We start from the raw sequence: 17,404 nt of genomic DNA on the forward strand, positions 1-17,404 counted from the left end.
CTGTACGATACTGTGGTGCTAAGTATTCTTGGAACCTACAGTTAAGGCATTTAACTTCATTAGCTTGGATACTTCTTGTTTGGGTAAAGCAAAATTGTGTGTGGCATTTCCTGATCAATGGCAAATATTAAGTCAACTGACTAGGAATTCTATCTAAGTTGTTCTCTGATACTGACTTATTTTTGTGTATATAGACGTGGAGGTAGATTTTTCCCTCCTTCTGTAAAACTCTTAAGGACAAAAGGAATTTTTCAGGAATCTGTTTGGCTCCCCTACTGGTTGTTGTACGTAAACTGGACAGTGTTTCAACTTATGTAGTACATTTCTGTAATGATTTAACATATCAGTTGCTGTTCTCATATTGGGAGTCACTTGTGAAATATTTTGTGTTGATGTACTGATAGTGATTAAGAGTTGTTGAGCTTTTCTGTTTTCTCCATTGTTGTCTGGCCTCAGTGTTAGTATAAGTAAGTAAAAGAGACTTCAGGGCTACAGGGAAGGCTTTGCCACCTTCTCCGTTATTTACATGTAGATTTGATTAAGGCATTTTTTTAATGCTTTCAAAATACTGCACCATAGTTTCTGGTCAATGGATGTGTATCTTCTGTGCAGGGATTTTTTAAGAGCACAGTTCCACTTGTTTTCTTTGCTAGACTGTATGATTTGTATACTCTTTGGCATGCTTTCTCCACCAACCCAGTCTGGTGTGGTAGCTGCAATTTCAGATATCAGTTCTGGTGGAACTTTCTTGGTTGAACTCTGCCAACACATGCACTGAAAATAGATAAATACTAGTAGAAACTAGTATATCTATCTATATGTACGAAAACTCATACGCACAAGCACACAAACGCACATATATTTCAATCTTTATACACACACACACATATATATATATATATATATATATATATATATATATATATATATATATATATATACACACACAGGCGCACAACCACCCTTCTTCTACTGGTAGTCAGCATTGGCTAGTCTCTCACTTCCCACCTAGGCCAACTTCTCCAACAGCTGGGCCTCTATTCAAACCTTGGTTATCTAGAAAATAGTCAAAACAGGACCGCTACACAGCAGAGTTGTCATCCTTAGCTAAGTTCCTATCATATACACTGACTTACTTTGTACTATAAATGTTAAAGGTAACCAAGTGGCGGTGTGTGTGAAACGTTTTACATGTACAGTTGAGCACTTCAGAGGATGATATCGATTTAATGATTCTCTGAAGGCTGCAAATTTCTTGTGCTGCTGTTCTGATAAAGCCATAGTTGCTGAGTTTCACTTATCTGTTCCCCTGACATTATGTTGTGTGCAAACACTTAATTTTGTAAACAGAAAGCTCCCCATTTCTACTGTTGCTTATTGTCAGCGTTTTTTAGTTCATAATAATTTTGAGTCAGTTGGGAGATGGTGGATTTTTCTGATATTCTTAACAGGAAAGGGATTAAAAATGTAAATGTTTCAGCTTGTGTGAAACTGCTAGCAAAACTCACAAACATGATTGTTGTATATGCCTGATTTCATAGCTTTGATTCAAGACTTGTATCAGAAATCTACAAAAAACAAAGTGTTTAATTATGCAGATATATTTTTCTTAAAAGTATTAATGACTGACTGACTGTTCATGTACCATGGAGACAAGATTTCTTCTCATGCTCCCAGCTGCTTGCAAAGTATGACTGGTGACCATTTCTAATTTCTGAGAGAGAAAGATATCAAGATCCAGATCACCATCAGAGCAACTCCCTAGAGAAGCTTGGTGATACAGATATACCTGATCATAGTCACATTCTAACAGCAGGTTTGAATGGAGAGATGATAAATCAGCAAGCAAAGGAGAGTAGTTTTGCTGGAACTGAATTCATCCTCAAGTCTTCGTGAGTACCTTCACGAGGTAGACCCTGTTTTTTCACAAATCTCACCAAAACAATACTGATGTATAGATTGTTTCATATAGTATGTATCATGGACAGAAGTATTTAAAAAAAATAAATAAAAAAAGATAGCTGGGTGCACAAGACCTTGGATAAAAAAGTACTTAATCTTGGTAGGTGCACTGGTGCTAGGACTGGAAAAAGTGACGGTGTAGCATCATCAAGACACAGAAACATTCCTACAGTGGGACTAGGTCAGGCTCAGTTGTAGAAGGAAGGAAAAGTCCACCTCCCCCTTGCTGTAGATGGAAGTGGTAGTCCACAAAAACTGATAGGCCAAAAAAGAGCCTGTTGAGGATAAGAAACATAATTTGGTAGTGTTACTATTATGCAAGAAGCTCAAAATTTCCAGACAGAAGATATACAAAAATAGTGAGAGAGAAATAAGAGGAAAGAATAGATGTGCTTCATGTTTCACTGTTGCAGTCATCACATTTGGGTTATCCCTGCCAGGGTAGCCCTCGGCCGGCCTGAATACCAGAGACTTAGTATTTCTGCAACGGTTGCTGTCGCTTGAGGACTGACGTCAGGTCATCAGTAGTATAAAGTAAAGCAGCAGACGCCATTACATCAGTTTTTCTTGCCGTGGAGCCCGAAGCAGAAGTAGTTCGCATGAGTGTCGGTCGGCTGTTACCTGAATTTTCATTTCCGAATTGAAGTTGAAGTCTTCTAAAGCTAAGTACCCCATTGGGGATCCTTTTTTCTTGCACTAACCGAGGTCAGGAAAAGTTAATAATTCTCTCGCCTGTGGAAAGCAAATACCACACCGAGACTTCCACTCTTACTGCGTCAATAGTTTAGGCCCAGACCACGACGTCCCCCATTGTCGCTTCTGTGCTTTGTTCAATGCCAGAACTATCCGTCGTTGGACCCTTATTGTAGCCAGATATTTTCGTTTACAGTCCTCAAATTCCGATATGGCTTTGGTAAGCCATCTGACAGCAGATCTTCCAAAAACACATAAAGATAAAGACAGAGACAGACCGCACAGGTCCAAACCTACCCACGATGCTTCCGTTAAGCTAGTAGTCAGTCATCCAGTAGTCAGTGAGGTGCGCAGCCCCTGATGCCTGCTTCAGTTGATTCGCAGGCCACTACAGAGACCCTTTCAGAGTCCGGTATGCCCCAAAACTCTTCTTCTTCTTCTGGCCACCCCCAGTCCTGGATGTTCTGGATGATGTTTTCCTTGAATCCAGCTTGACTCCTGACACCTTACCTCCCTGCTCCCAGAAAACCAGACAGGTACTATAGAGTCCCTGACTCGCACAAATCTCTTTTTAAAAATCCAACAGCTGACCCTGAGGTCATTTCTCAAGGACCAAAAGGGATTAAAGCAACGTCTGCTAAGAATCCCACCCCCTCAGAGATTCCCGAGTATTGGACAGATGGGGTAAAAAAGTATAAACCTCAGCTACTCTTGCTATCAGGACACTAAATTGTCAGTTCCATATGCTGAAATGTCAGCAACATACCTTGGAACTCCTTAAATAATAAATGTCTTCCTTTTCTGCTTGGGCAGAATCTAAAGATTTGCAAGACTTGATGCATTCTGCAAGTCAAGTGACTAAACACACTTTTTGTTGTGGTTTTGATGCCCTAGAAGCTTCTTGCAGGTCAGCAGTCACTGGATCTGTCATTAGAAGACATGCATGGCTTAAGGAACAACCCCTGCCAGACCACGTCAAATCTAAATTGTTGGATGCCCCCTTGCACAAAGATAACTTACTTGGCACTAAGGCATAAGAGGTCTTAAAAAAGATGGAAGAAAAAGCAAAATCTATGCAAACAGTTAAAGATTTCTTACAGGTCCAGCCCCCTAGGTTCAGCAGGCATTGTCCCTCCAAGCACTGGTCCTTTCCTGCTCTGAGTAAACAGGCCCAGCCTAGGCCCTGTGGAAGCAGACCTCCACAGCTCAGATGATGCAGTGGTATGTTTTTTGACTGTACTGTACAGCAGACAGCAGCCCCAGGGAATGCAGAGATCTAAGCATTGGACTACCTCCACTTCAAAACCAGAGTGTTCTAAGCCACCCCCTTATGGTAAGAACTCACAATGACTCACCTCCTCCCGACCTCCCCTCTGCCCATCTTCACTTACCCCAGGAAGAAAACTCTCCTTTCACTGAAGCACCTGGATCACCATTACCAAGGACCAATGGGTTCTGAACATTGTGTCTCAGGGTTACAAATACTCCTTTCACACCCTTCCAACCCCAAAAGGGTTCTTAGATTTACCACCAAATTAGTGGGCAGAGGCTCAAAAGCAAATCCATTCCCTGCTCTCTATGATGGCAGTAGAACACGATAGGCCAAGGCTTCTACTCTAGACTTTTTCTGGTCCCCAGAAAAGAGGGCACCTGGTGCCCCATCTTCGATCTATCCGTTCTAAACACCTTCCTGGTGATCCCAAAATTCAAAATGCTAACCCTCCAGCAGCTGGTACCCATGCTGTCCAAGGACGCTTGGCTAACCACTCTCAATCTAAAAGAGGCCTGCCTCCACATTCCTATCAGGGAATCATGCAGGAAATATCTCCGTTTCAGGGCAGATCTCAACACTTTCAGTTCTCTGCGCTTCCCTTTGGCTTATCTACTGCTCCCAGAGTTTTCACAAAATGTCTGGCTCCAGCCATTGCCTTTTGCAGACAAAGTTGTTGTTGTGTCTTTCGGCTTTTCCCGGTTAGGGGTCGCCACAACGGAACTCCGGCAGTAGATTTTTACGTGCAGATTTGCCGGCCCTGACACACAACCTTCAACGAAGGCACGCCCATTCACGCATGTCTCCACACAGAAGACACTCTAGCTGAGAATCGAACAGGACAACGTCTTACTGTGAGGTGACAACACTACCACAGCACCACCACCGCAGCACCTTTTGCAGACAAAGAAATATTCAAATTTACCCATACTTGGATGACTGCCTTATTCAGGCAGACAGCCAGGAAAAGCTGCTGAAGCACCTGGCCTTTGTAAAGACCCTCGTAACCTCCCTAGGGTACACAGTCAATGAAAAGAAATCCAAACAGGTGCCCACCCAAAGGGTAGTCTTCCTGGGAGCAAGTCTGGACACAGCATCCCAGATGGCATACCTTACATCAGAGAAACAAATTTTCCTGACAGCCTACTTCTCAGTTGGCCACCAGGCTCCAGCTGTCTTCAAGGAAGACCCTGCAAGCTCTGGGTTTCATGGCATCTTGCATTCTACTCATTCCATATGCCAGACTGCATATGAGGAAGCTTCCATGGTACCTAAAGAGCCTTTGGTGTCAACACTCTCAAGACCTGGAAACTCTTCTACCTATAATTCCTTGCCTCAGAAAGGAATTTCTTTGGTGAGCAACAGCATGCTCCCACAACAAGGGATTGTCCTTCTTCCCACCCCCGCTGTCCAGACCCTCACCACAGATGCATCAGACTATGCTTGGGGTGCACACCTGGATGGCAAGTGCCACTGGAGCCCACAGCAAATCCCCCTGCACATCAATCAAAAAGAGATGATGGCTGTGCAGCACGGCTTGATAGCTTTCAAACCACTTCTCTCTCCAGGAGTTCTCCTGATCCAAACAAACACCACTGTGATGTGGTACATCAACAAGCAGGGAAGGACTTGCTCCTACCCTCTATACAGGCTGGCCATGACCCTTTGGCTCACAGCCTCTTCCATGCAACTGCACCTGTTAGCACAATTCCTACCGGGCTGTCTCAACTCCCTGGCAGACCAATTAAGCAGAAACCTTCTGGACCCACATGAGTGGCAGCTCAGCAGAAGTACCTTCACCCAAATAACTCAGAAATGGGAAACCCCGAACGACGTTGACTTATTTGCCTCCCACACCAACCATCAGCTTAGCAAATTCTGCACCAGGGAGCTTCACTGCATGTCTTGGAAAGTGGACGCCCTGTCCTTCCCCTGGGTCAGTCTCTCGGTCTATGTCTTTCCTCCGCTTCCTCTCATCCCAGGGCACTGCTCAAAATAAGGGAGGAAAAACCAAGGACCATTCTTTTAGCTCCAGACTGGCCCCAACAACACTGGTACCCCTTGCTGCGCAGCCTGTCCCCACTGCTTCCATGGCATCTTCCTCAGATTCCAAATTTCCTGACCCAGAGGGAAGGGGAATTATTCATCCCCAACTGCAGACACTCAGTTTGGCAACTTGGCTTATTCCCTAACCCTGAACCAGTCTGCCATCCTCAGTAAACAGGTTCTGGATGTTAGACATCCTAGCACCAGAAAGTGTTATGCAGATAAATGGAAAAGGTTCTGCACCTGGATCCAGGCTAAGGGGGCCAATACAGCACAGCCCTCCATCCTTCTCATCCTGGATTACTTAGCTGAACTACTTACACAGTGGTCTCTCTTTCTCCTCTATAAAAATTCATGCCTCTGCTATTTCTGCTCATTTTCCCACTGAGCAGCCCCTTTTCTCACACCCTTTGATCAAACAGTTCCTCAGAGGTGCTAGCAACTTGAGCCCCCCCCCAGAAGGGCACCAACATCAGCTTGGGACCGTAACTTTGTCTTGGAAAAGCTCACCCTGCCTCCTTTTGAACCACTTCTTCTGCAGAGCTAAAATTTCTCTCTTGGAAGACAGCATTCCTTCTGGCCATCACTTCAGCCAGAAGAGTCTTAGAGCTGCAAGCACTCTTGGCTGTGGAACCCTTCATCATCTTCCATGCAGACAGGGTATCCCTCAGAAGTAACCCATCTTTCATGCACAAGGTTGGTGTCCAGTGTGGCTCTCAACCAATCCATTCATTTGCCCACCTTCTTTCCTAATCCCCAGAACAAGGGGGAAAGGATTCTTCACTCTCAAGATGTGCACAGACAGCTCAGATTCGATCTGGACAGGACTAAATCCTTCAGAAAGCCTGATAAATTGCTGGTTAGCTTTGCTACAGGGGCAGAAGGCAAAGCACACGGCATCCATTTCTGTTACAAACTGCATGGAAAGCCTCCCCCCAGGGGGTCAGGACCACACTCCACCAGAGCAGCCTCCACCTCTGCACCTTTCCTCAGATGACTACCCACCAGGGACATCCTGGAGGCTGCCACCTGGACATCTGTTCACACTTTTACCAAGCATTACCACCTGCCTCTCTTCCGAAAATCCAGGGTAGTTTGCCTCTGCAGTCTTGCAGGGCATTCTAACCAGCCCCAGGTTTCCTTGACTGCCTGTACCCATTTCCTCAGTTTTGGGAATAAACCCAAATGTGATGACTGCAACAATGAAACACGAAGAACATAGTACAGTTGTGTACACTTACCATAAATATAGATGTTTAAGTGTATTCACTGTTGCAGTCCTGGTTTCACTCCCTTCACCCCCCTTTCTTCTCTTTCTCCTTTTATTACCTTTCTTCCTTGTTGTTCTCCTTTCCTTACAAGGGACATGTTGGTATTTATTTTCCACTGGTGGGGTTCTTCCACCAGAACCTGGCCTCCTACTTTGGGGGATCCTGACAGGTTAAGGCAAGAAAAAGTGATGTAATGGCGTCGGCTGCCTTACTTTATACTACTGACGACCTGACATCAGTCCTCAAGCAGCAGCAACTGAAGCAGAAATACTAAGTCTCTGGTATTCAGGCCGGCTGAGGACTACCCTGGCAGGGTAACCCAAATGTGATGACTGCAACAGTGAATACACTCGAACATCTACATTTATGGTGTGTACACAACTGTACTTTGCACAAGACAGATACATGCAGGGTTGCCAGATTTCCAACCAGCCAGGTAGGGACGACAAAAAAAAAAAAAAAAAAAAGGTCTTTAATGCGGAACAGAGTTACACATTAAAGAACAGTAGCTCTGCACTAAGCACGGAGCTTCTAGTGTTTAATGCATTGCAGTTCCGCATTCAACACAAGTAGCTCTGTGTTTAGCGATTTTTGATTGGCCTGTATGCCAGGTATATGGGCCAATCAAAAAAGAAAAAAAACGGAGGCTGGCCGGGACTTAAACCGGCAGGGCGGGACTCAGGATCAGGCTGCTGATCTCGGGACAGTCCCGCCCAAATAGGGACGTCTGGCAACCCTGGATACATGTAACTCCGTATGAATTGGCAGGAGGAGTCATTACTGGGTACATTGGGGGTGCTGCGAAGAGCACTTCTTACTAATATCAAAGAGTGAAACAGTACTAATTTCATGAGCTTTAGTCATACTTTGACCTAGGAATGGGGTTCCATTTCTGTTATGGTATTAGAAACCCAAAAGACTTGTAGAAATTAAGAATAGGTTATCCTGTGGTGGTGAGTGCATGTTTGCGTGTGCTCATGTACTTGTGTGCATTTGTAGAAGTCTCTGTGTTCTTCCTTGACTGATGAAATAGTCAGAGCATGTTAGGGTGAGTAGAGTGTAGTGTAGAAAAGTATTTGTCCTACTTGAGGAGCTGCCTGCAGTCTTTGGCAGTATTTGGGTTCTAAAGCAATTAAAGATCATCTTTGGGAAAGCTAACACTAAAATTTTATGTGACTGTGTTGGATGGTTTGGACAAGTCATCCATGGTGGCATGCAGTTCCCAGCGCCTAACTTCCTATCCATAAGTGGCTATGACTTCATTCAGTCTCTGTTAACCAAGGGCTCATGCACACAGCCACATATGCCAGGCACATACTGTTACAATGTACTACTAAATGCAGCACATACTGGCCCATACAGCTGCAGCCATACACCTATACACACACACAAGAAGAGGAGTGAGCTGGACTGTCTCCCTCGCCACTGGATGAACGAGCTTGTTGATTCCCATCTTCCATCACCCATGCTGCTAATCGCTCACTGTTCATCTGGGTTGTATGCAGGGCTTTATCCCTATATGTCATGGAGCCATATTAAAGCATTTAGGGGGGGTTATACGTAAGAAGCATTAAATGGTTGGCTGTAGGGAAATTGAATATCATGGCCAACTTCTGTTCACTAATGTGTTGCTACAACACATTATCTATATTGTGTGCACCCCCACCTTTGTAAAATAGCTATTGTCACTGTAGGCAGTAAGACAGTACTACAGACAAGTCTCCTGTGCTTTAACACAGCATTCATGCAGGCAAGTAATGTACCATAAACTGTGATACTGTAGTCACTGCTGTGTTTGTAATTACTTCCCAACTGCAGTACACATCAACAGGGTTGTTGTGGCACCATTGTAGTATCATCTGTCTGCATTGAAGGCAGTAGCTTATGTAGGAGCGTATGCTGTGAAGCTACGGAAGCAGTATGACCATCTTTCTTAAGCACTCCAATTCCTTTAAATAAAAAGTACTAAAGTGTGCTTAATATGTTTAGTAGCTGGATAATTGAATTTAAATTTCCATCATAATGCATTCATTTGGACAAAGTCACTTGCTGGGTTCTGAGTCTCCCATTTAAAAAGAAAATGTATTCCAGTGTGACTGTCAGATACTCCAGAGTGGTAAAATAGAGAGCAAGTTAGTGGTGTGATGGCACTTAATGTAGTTTCGACACCCTCCCCCAACCATTTAGTATTCTTTCTCACTGGCATCGCATGTACATGTTCAGCAGGGATGTAGTCATAACAACTTTGATGGGACCGCGGGCAGGACTACTTAATTTATCTTGTCTTTTCTCCTAGATTGGGGTAGGCAGTTTCTGGGGTTGTAATGATAATACCTCTGTCCTGCAAGTAAGGAGAGAGGCAGAGAATGCATATTAGATGTATTTTTTTGAAGCCTGGAACTTTGTATTTTTAACTTGGAGATTAGGCTGTGGTTATGGTGAATGACAGGGTGCATATCTTACTTACTGTGGTGGTATTTCAGCATCGGGTGTGGTTTATTAGATTGCTGAGTCAGCATGACCTGTAGGCTTTTGTCTGCAAAGTCACTCTACCCACAGGCTGCAAGAGCTGTGCACATAGCTGATGTTAAAAGTTGTAGAATGCTTTTTAGCAAGGAATTTCAGACATTGGACAGACAGACATGCTGCTTCAGACAAAAGCTGTCTTAATAAAAAGGGGTGTTACATTGGACAGAAAAGGGAATGTGATTGTGTGAGTAAAGTAAAGATCATAATGTGTTTAATGCAGAAATGAAGCAGAGCTTAGTGTTATTAGCTCATGTCTGACCTTTGCTGCTTGTTAATAGTACATGTGTACAAGGCCTTCTACTGACAGAATCTTGACATGTGCAATTAATGTTGAAGAACAACCTCATCTGTGAAAAGTTTCTCAGTCTGAAAGACACAAGAAACCTTTTTATTTTCTTCTTGCTTCTAATGTTGAGGACTGCATTAATTTCAAAGTTATTTTTCAACATGTAGTTTTGGAACAATGGGACACCCCACGATGCAGATCTGTCTTTTTGCCTGTAATTTGGGGGGCAGTTTTCCCCACCATTCAGGATGCTTTTATTTTTTTTATTTTTATTTTTTTGCTTGTATGTTTGTGGTGTAGCCACATGTCCTTAACCAGTGACTTGAGGGGGGTGGGGGATACTGCTGTTTTTTATCGCAGAACTGCATTGCACTACCTCCCCTAATATGCTGTAGTGAGTCTTGAATTCACATTGACATATTTGTTTTTGTTTTTCAGATCAGAGTGACAGAGGAGTCGTGTGTGTGGTATGACGACCCCTAACAAAGGAAACAAAGCCTTAAAGGTAAATAACAGATTCATTTTTTTTTGTCTTGTTGCAGAAAAGGAGTGTGGATTTAAAGTCTTATGCATGATCTTGTGGCACCTTTTAATAGAACTGGGGAATTGGAGGGGGGAGGGGGGTGTAGTGGGAGCCCATATAATATGATTACACTGCTAAAAGTTGTATGTAGCTGTATTCGTGCTTCTTTCCCTGGCTGGGCATTTAGTATTAATACAACAGGTTAGCTACTTATGAGGAGTGCTAGGCATTTTCCTTTTTTTTTTTATAAATGCTTTGCTGTTCAGATTACTAGAATCACTTGAATCACCAGCTTCAAACAACTGTAACAGTGGAGGAGATCTGTGCTGGTGGTGTTCACACTGCATTCAGCCTTACTAATACTGCTTACTCTGTTAGTAGACCCTGCGGTTTGCACTGATGACAGATCCCTGCTTTCCGGAGTAATGCTGTTTGCTGGCAGTTCTGACATATCTCTGCTGTTAGGTGACTCGTTGTTGACATTATCTCTGGAGGTGGATGACTCTACTCCATGAAGTATTGGCATATCTCTGCTACAAGGCTCTGCTCTATGCAGTGTTGATACATCTCCACTGTTCATAGGTTCACTAGGCTAACAACCACAAGGACCTTTTTAAGCCTAGCCATGCATCCCAAATCTCTGAGTTGTTTTCATACCCTTGAGAAGTGTAAGCAGGGGCTTGGGAGATGAACCATTTACAGACTGCCTGCGTTATAGTTGCCAAACCTGGAGTGAATTTTTTGATGTTCTTCATGTTTCACTGTTGCAGTCATCACATTTGGGTTATCTGCTTGCAGGTAACCCTTCGGCCCGAATACCAGAGTCTTGGGATTTCTGTGTCGGATGCTGTCACCTCTTCCATGACATCAGCTCGTCAGATATAAAACATGCAGCTGACGCCATTACATCAGCTTTTCTTGCCGCGCGGGAGCCCGAAGCAGAAGCAGTTCGCAAGTGCCGGTTGGCCGCTTCCTGAAATTTTCGTTTTTCAAGTTTCAAACCTGAAGTTTTCTAAAGCTAAGTAACCCTTTGGGGATCCTTTTTCTTGCTCTAACCGATGTCAGAAAAAGTTAACAGTGGTCTTGCCTGTGGAAAGCAAATACCTCACAGAGATTTTCATTCTTACTGCGTCCCCTATTTAGGCCCAGACCACAACGTTCCTTGCTTTCAGTTTTGTGCCTTGTTCAACACCCGAACTATTCGTTGTCGGGCTATTTTTGTTGCTAAATTCTTTCGCCCTTGTTCACCGTATTCTGAAATGGCTTCGATAAGCCATCCGACTGCCGATGATCTGAAAATATGTAAGGATAAAGACAGACCGCATAGGTCCAAAACTGTCGACAACGCTTCCGTTAAGCTAGTCACCAATCCGCCGGTACTCAGTGAGGTGCTTTCGCAGCCCCTTTTACCCGCTTCTACAGATTTGCAGGCCTCTACCGAGGCCCATTCGGAGTTCGGTATGCCGCAAGATGCTCCTTCGACTATGGAACCTGCGGATGTCTCTACCTTGGATGGGTCCGGAGCCGCTATGCAGCCACCGGCTTCTGAGGGTGTATTTAGACCTTCTGATGTTCGTATTAAACCAACTGCTTCATTAATGACTAAAACTACCAAATTTTTCAGGCTCAGAGTTCGCACTACACCTAGGAAACCGACGACCAAAGCGGATTCTCAAGTTCCCATGCCACCAAAACAAATGCTTAGAATGGTTGAAGACCTTATTACTTTAATTAGGGGAAGCCAGCCTTCCCCCTCTGAAAGACAAAGAACTGATTTTCCTTCTGATTCTACAGACCATGAGTCCGATGACGCTGACCCCTGTGATTACCAGGACATACCCTTATCTACCTATGAGGACTCGGATGCAGAGGATTCCATTCCCTCTGCCTCCCCCCAGAGGACTTTTCTTTTGGTGAAACCTTGCATACCCTAAGAGAGCATTTCCGCTAGGAATGCCAGGACTACCCACAGTCCAAAAAAAGACTCAGAATTTTTAGACTTGCCTCAGCATAGGCCTCTAGCTATACCCCCTGTCCTGGATATTGTAGATGATGTCTTCATGGAATCCAGTGTTACCCCTGATACTTTACCACCAGCTCCTAGAAAGCCCGACGGGTACTACAGAGTACCTGACTCTCACAAATTTCTCTTTAAAAATCCCACTGCGGATCCAGAGACCATTTCCCAGGGACCTAAAGGTTTTAAGGCTACTACAGCCAAAAACCCTACCCCTTTGGACAGGGATTCTAGGGCTTTAGACAGATGGCATATGAAGGTATATACCTATGCAACTCTTGCCATTAGGGCTTTAAATTGCCAGTTTCACATGTTGAAGTACCAGCATCATATTATGGAACTAGATAAACAAAAAATGTTGTTGATTCCTGATTGTGCAGAAAATAAAGACTTACAAGAGTTAATGCATTCAGCAAACCAAGTTGTTAAACATACTTTGCAGTGTGTTTTTGATGCCTTAGAGGCATCTTACAGGGCTGCTGTCACTAGGTCTGTTCTGAGAAGGCATGCTTGGCTGAAGGAACAAATCTTGCCAGACCATGTCAAAGCAAAATTACTAGATGCTACATTAAACCAAGGATGTTTATTTGGCTCAAAAGCAGAAGTTCTTAAAAAGATGGAGGAAAAAGTGAAATCTATGCAAACTGTTAAAGATTTCTTACAGGTACAGCCACCTAGATTCAGTAGGCATTGGCCTTCAAAAAACGGATCCTTTCCAGTCCCTCCCAGACCACCCCAGTCCAAACTCAGGGGCAACAGACCACAAAGGCTACAGTCTCAGGGTATGCACAGATCTAAACAATGGAGTGTTCCCAACTCAAAAACAGGGAGTGGTAAGCCCACCTCCCTTATGGAAAAAGTTCACAATGACCTGTCCATCCTTCCCAGCCATGCCCAAGCACTTTCACCCCTAGAAGGAAATCTCGCCCTCATGCAAAAAACTGGGAGTATATTACCCAGGACCGATGGGTCATAAACATTGTATCCCAGGGATACAGATTCTACTTCTACTCACTGCCAGTCCCAAGCGATTTGCCAGACCTTCCTGCAAACCAGTGAGCAGAGGCCCAAAAGCAAGTACTTTCTCTTCTCAGTACCAGGGCTATTCAGCCTGTTCCAGCAGAGCAAAGGGGGCAGGGTTTCTACACCAGACTGTTCCTGGTGCCCAGAAAAGAGAACTCTTGGTGCCCTATTCTGGATCTGTCAACTCTCAACGCCTTCCTGGTGGTACCAAAATTCAAAATGCTTTCACTCCAGCAGCTGCTTCCTATGCTAGCCAAGGACTCCAGGCTAGTCACCTTAGACTTAAAAGAAGCTTATCTGCACATCCCACAAGGGAATCTTGCAGGAAATATCTGTGTTTCAGTTCTCTGCACTTCCCTTTAGCTTATCTACTGCGCCTAGTGTATTCACAAAGTGCCTGGCTCCAGCCATTGCATACTGCAGGCAGAGAAACATTCAGATTTACCCATACTTGGATGATTGCCTGATTCAGGCGGACAGTCAGGAATTGCTACTTCAGCACCTGACATTTGTAAAGAGACTCCTAACTTCTCTGGGGTATACCATCAACGAAAAGAAATTGCATCTGGTACCCAGCCAAAAAGTTGTATTCCTGGGAGCAAGATTGAGCACAACTTCCCAGATGGCATTCCTCACTCCAGAAAAGCAGGTTTATTTGACAAATTACTTCAAACTACTGTCCACCCAAACCCAGCTATCTGCAAGGAAAATACTGCAAGCCCTAGGGTTCATGGCCTCATGCATTCTGCTAATTCCATATGCAAGACTGCATATGAGGAAACTCCAGTGGTACTTAAAAAGTCTCTGGTGTCAACATTCTCAGGACCTGGAAACAGTGATTCCTATAATTTCTTGCCCAAGGGCAGAGTTCCTTTGGTGGACAGAGGCTTGCAACCACAACAAGGGACTCCCTTTCACTCAACACCCCGCCCACTGCCCAAACCTTGACAACAGACATATCAGACTATGCATGGGGGGCTCACATGGCAGGCAAATGCATTCAAGGCAAATGGAGCCCAGGACAAATTCACCTGCATATCAATCAAAAAGAAATGTTAGCTGTACAGAATGCACTGACCACCTTCAGATACCTTATCCTGCCAGGACAACTCTTGATAAAGACAGACACCACAGTTATGTGGTACATAAACAAGCAGGAAGGAACTCATTCCTACCCACTCTGCAGGTTAGCCATGGCTCTGTGGAACACAGCCTAGAGTTATCAAGTGCACCTGCAAGCTTAATTCCTGCCAGGCAAACAAAATTCACCGGCAGACGACTTAAGCAGAAATCTAATGGACCCACACGAGTGGAAACTGGAACCCAGCTCATTCAAACTTCTAATACACAGGTGGGGGGGGACACCAGAAGTGGACCTCTTTACTTCCCCCCAAAACCATCAACTGAGCAAATTTTGCACCAGAATTCCCCACAGCCAAGCATGGAAAGTGGATGGCCCTATCCTTTACGTGGGAAAACCTCTCAATCTATGCCTTTCCCCCTCTGCCCCTCCTTTCAAAAGTACTACTCAAGCAGGACAATCCTTATTGCATCAGACTGGCCACACCAGCACTGGTACCCACTCCTGCGCAGTCTGACAGCAGCGCCACCCTGGCACCTACATCAGATCCCTGTCTCAGCAGGAGGGATAGATTTTGTATCCTCAGCTGCAAACCCTTAACCTGCCAGCCTTGCTTATTCCCTGAATACATCACCAGCAACTCTCGGCAAACAGGTGCTGGATGTTATCCTTGAGGCCAGGAGGCCTAGTACTAGGAAATCCTATTCAGGAAAGTGGAAAAGGTACTGTTCTTGGAGCCAAGTCTCAGGGAAAGGAGACAGCCATGCCCACCTTACCTCAAATCCTAGATTATCTAGCAGAGTTGCTCCACAAAGGCCTATCCTTCTCATCAATTAGGATTCATGCCTCTGCCATCTCAGCTTATTACAATACTGAGCCACCTGTCTTCTCTCACCCTCTGTTCAAACAGTTCCTGAGAGGAGCTAACAATTTAAGACCCCCAAGGAGAGCTGCCACTCCTGCCTGTGAACTTTGTTCTAGAGAAGTTCACGCTCCCCCCTTTTGAGCCTGCTGCTACAGCAGAGTTAAACTTCCTCTTTTGGCAAACAGCCTTACTTCTAGCCATCCCTTCAGCAAGAAGAGTGTCTGAGTTATAGGCCCTTATGGCTGTGGAGCCCTTCATTATCTTCCATGCGGATAGGGTTTCCCTCAGGGCTAACCCATCATCTATGCCCAAGGTGGTATCCAGTGTGACTTTAAACCAATCCATCCATTTACCAACCTTTTTTCCTAATCTTCAGAATAAAGGGGAAAGGATTCTGCACTCCTTGGATGAGAACAGACAGCTCAGGTTCTATCTTGACAGGACTAAAGTCTGACCAGCTGCTAGTCAGCTTTGCTACAAGGGCAGAGGGCAAGGTCATTTCAAAGCAAACCATTTCTAAATGGATAGCACACTGCATCCATTTCTACTACAAACACCATGGAAAACCTACCCCACAGGGGATCAGACCTCATTCCACTAGGGCTACCTCAACCTCTACAACATTTCTCAGGGGAGTTCCCTACCTGGGACATCCTGGAAGCTGCAACCTGGAGTTCTGTACACACCTTCACCAAGCATTACCATTTACCTATCTTTTCTAAATCCAGAGCTGGATTTGCCACAGCAATCTTACAAGGCCTGCTAGCCAGCCCTAATACTTCTTGACTGCCTCCACCCTTCCTCAGATTTGGGAATCAACCCAAGTGTGATGACTGCAACAGTGAAACACGAAGAACATAGTACAGTTGTGTACACTTACCATAAATGTAGATGTTCGAGTGTATTCACTGTTGCAATCCTGGTTACCCTCCCTCCAGCCCCGTCTTTTCTATACTTTCAACCTATCCTCTTTTTTTGGCCATATCTTATAGCAATGGTGTTTAATTTCTACTGGAGGTGTGTTCCACACCATGTGATTGCGACCTATTTTGGGGGCTCCTGACATCTGGGGCAAGAAAAACGGATGTAATGGTGTCGGCTGCATGTTTTATACCCCTGACGATCTGACATCATGGAAGAGGTGACAGCATTCGATGCAGAAATCTCAAGACTCTCGTATTTAGGCCAACTGAGAGCTACCTGCAGGCAGATAACCCAAGTGTGATGACTGCAACAGTGAATACACTCGAACATCTACATTTATGGTAAGTGTACACAACCATCCAATTGTCCAAGTTACATTTGAAGTGGGTTGCATGCCAGACATAGATCCACCCATCCATCTGTCCATCCACGACCCCTTTTTTTTCCCATTTTGCACATGAGGTCGGGGTGTCACTTCAGCAGTGACAATCACCTAGAGTCAGGGTTTACACTGCTGGGTGGCTAGCACTGCCTCAGTAATTCTTCCACACCACACAATCACACTCACACTTGTGGCCAGTTTAGAGTGTCCAATCCACCTACTGCATGTCTTTGAAATTTGGGAGGAAACTGGAGCACACTGAGGAATCCCACATGAACATAGGAAAGACATGCAGTCTCTGCATAGAAGGCACTCCAGTGGAGAATCGAACCTGAGAACTTCTGCTGTGAGGCAGCAACACTATCTGCTACGCCACTATGCCACCCTGTTTGGGTGACTGTGCTGTATGCAGTGTTGAGATATCTCTACTGTTGAGTGATTCTGCTCTGTGAAGAAAGGTCTTCACTTGAGTGACACCTCTTTATGCAGTTCTAATCTGTCTCTGCTGTTGATTAACTGCTCTGTACAGTGG

At 44.7% G+C, this 17,404-nt stretch overlaps 1 protein-coding gene across 1 annotated transcript in view; it reads left to right on the top strand.

Annotated features, from left to right (window-relative positions):
* Positions 1-17,404, top strand: part of MAFG (MAF bZIP transcription factor G) — a 599,435-nt gene that overhangs the window by 518,631 nt on the left and 63,400 nt on the right. Inside the window, exon 2 of the mRNA XM_044068224.1 lies at positions 10,496-10,562. Coding sequence (XP_043924159.1) covers positions 10,527-10,562 — 36 coding nt within the window. The 5' untranslated portion in view covers positions 10,496-10,526. The remainder of the gene's footprint in view (positions 1-10,495; positions 10,563-17,404) is intronic.

Source organism: Protopterus annectens, chromosome 4.part0 (assembly GCF_019279795.1).
Source record: "Protopterus annectens isolate FY-2018-M chromosome 4.part0, PAN1.0, whole genome shotgun sequence".
Lineage (NCBI taxonomy): Eukaryota > Metazoa > Chordata > Ceratodontiformes > Protopteridae > Protopterus > Protopterus annectens.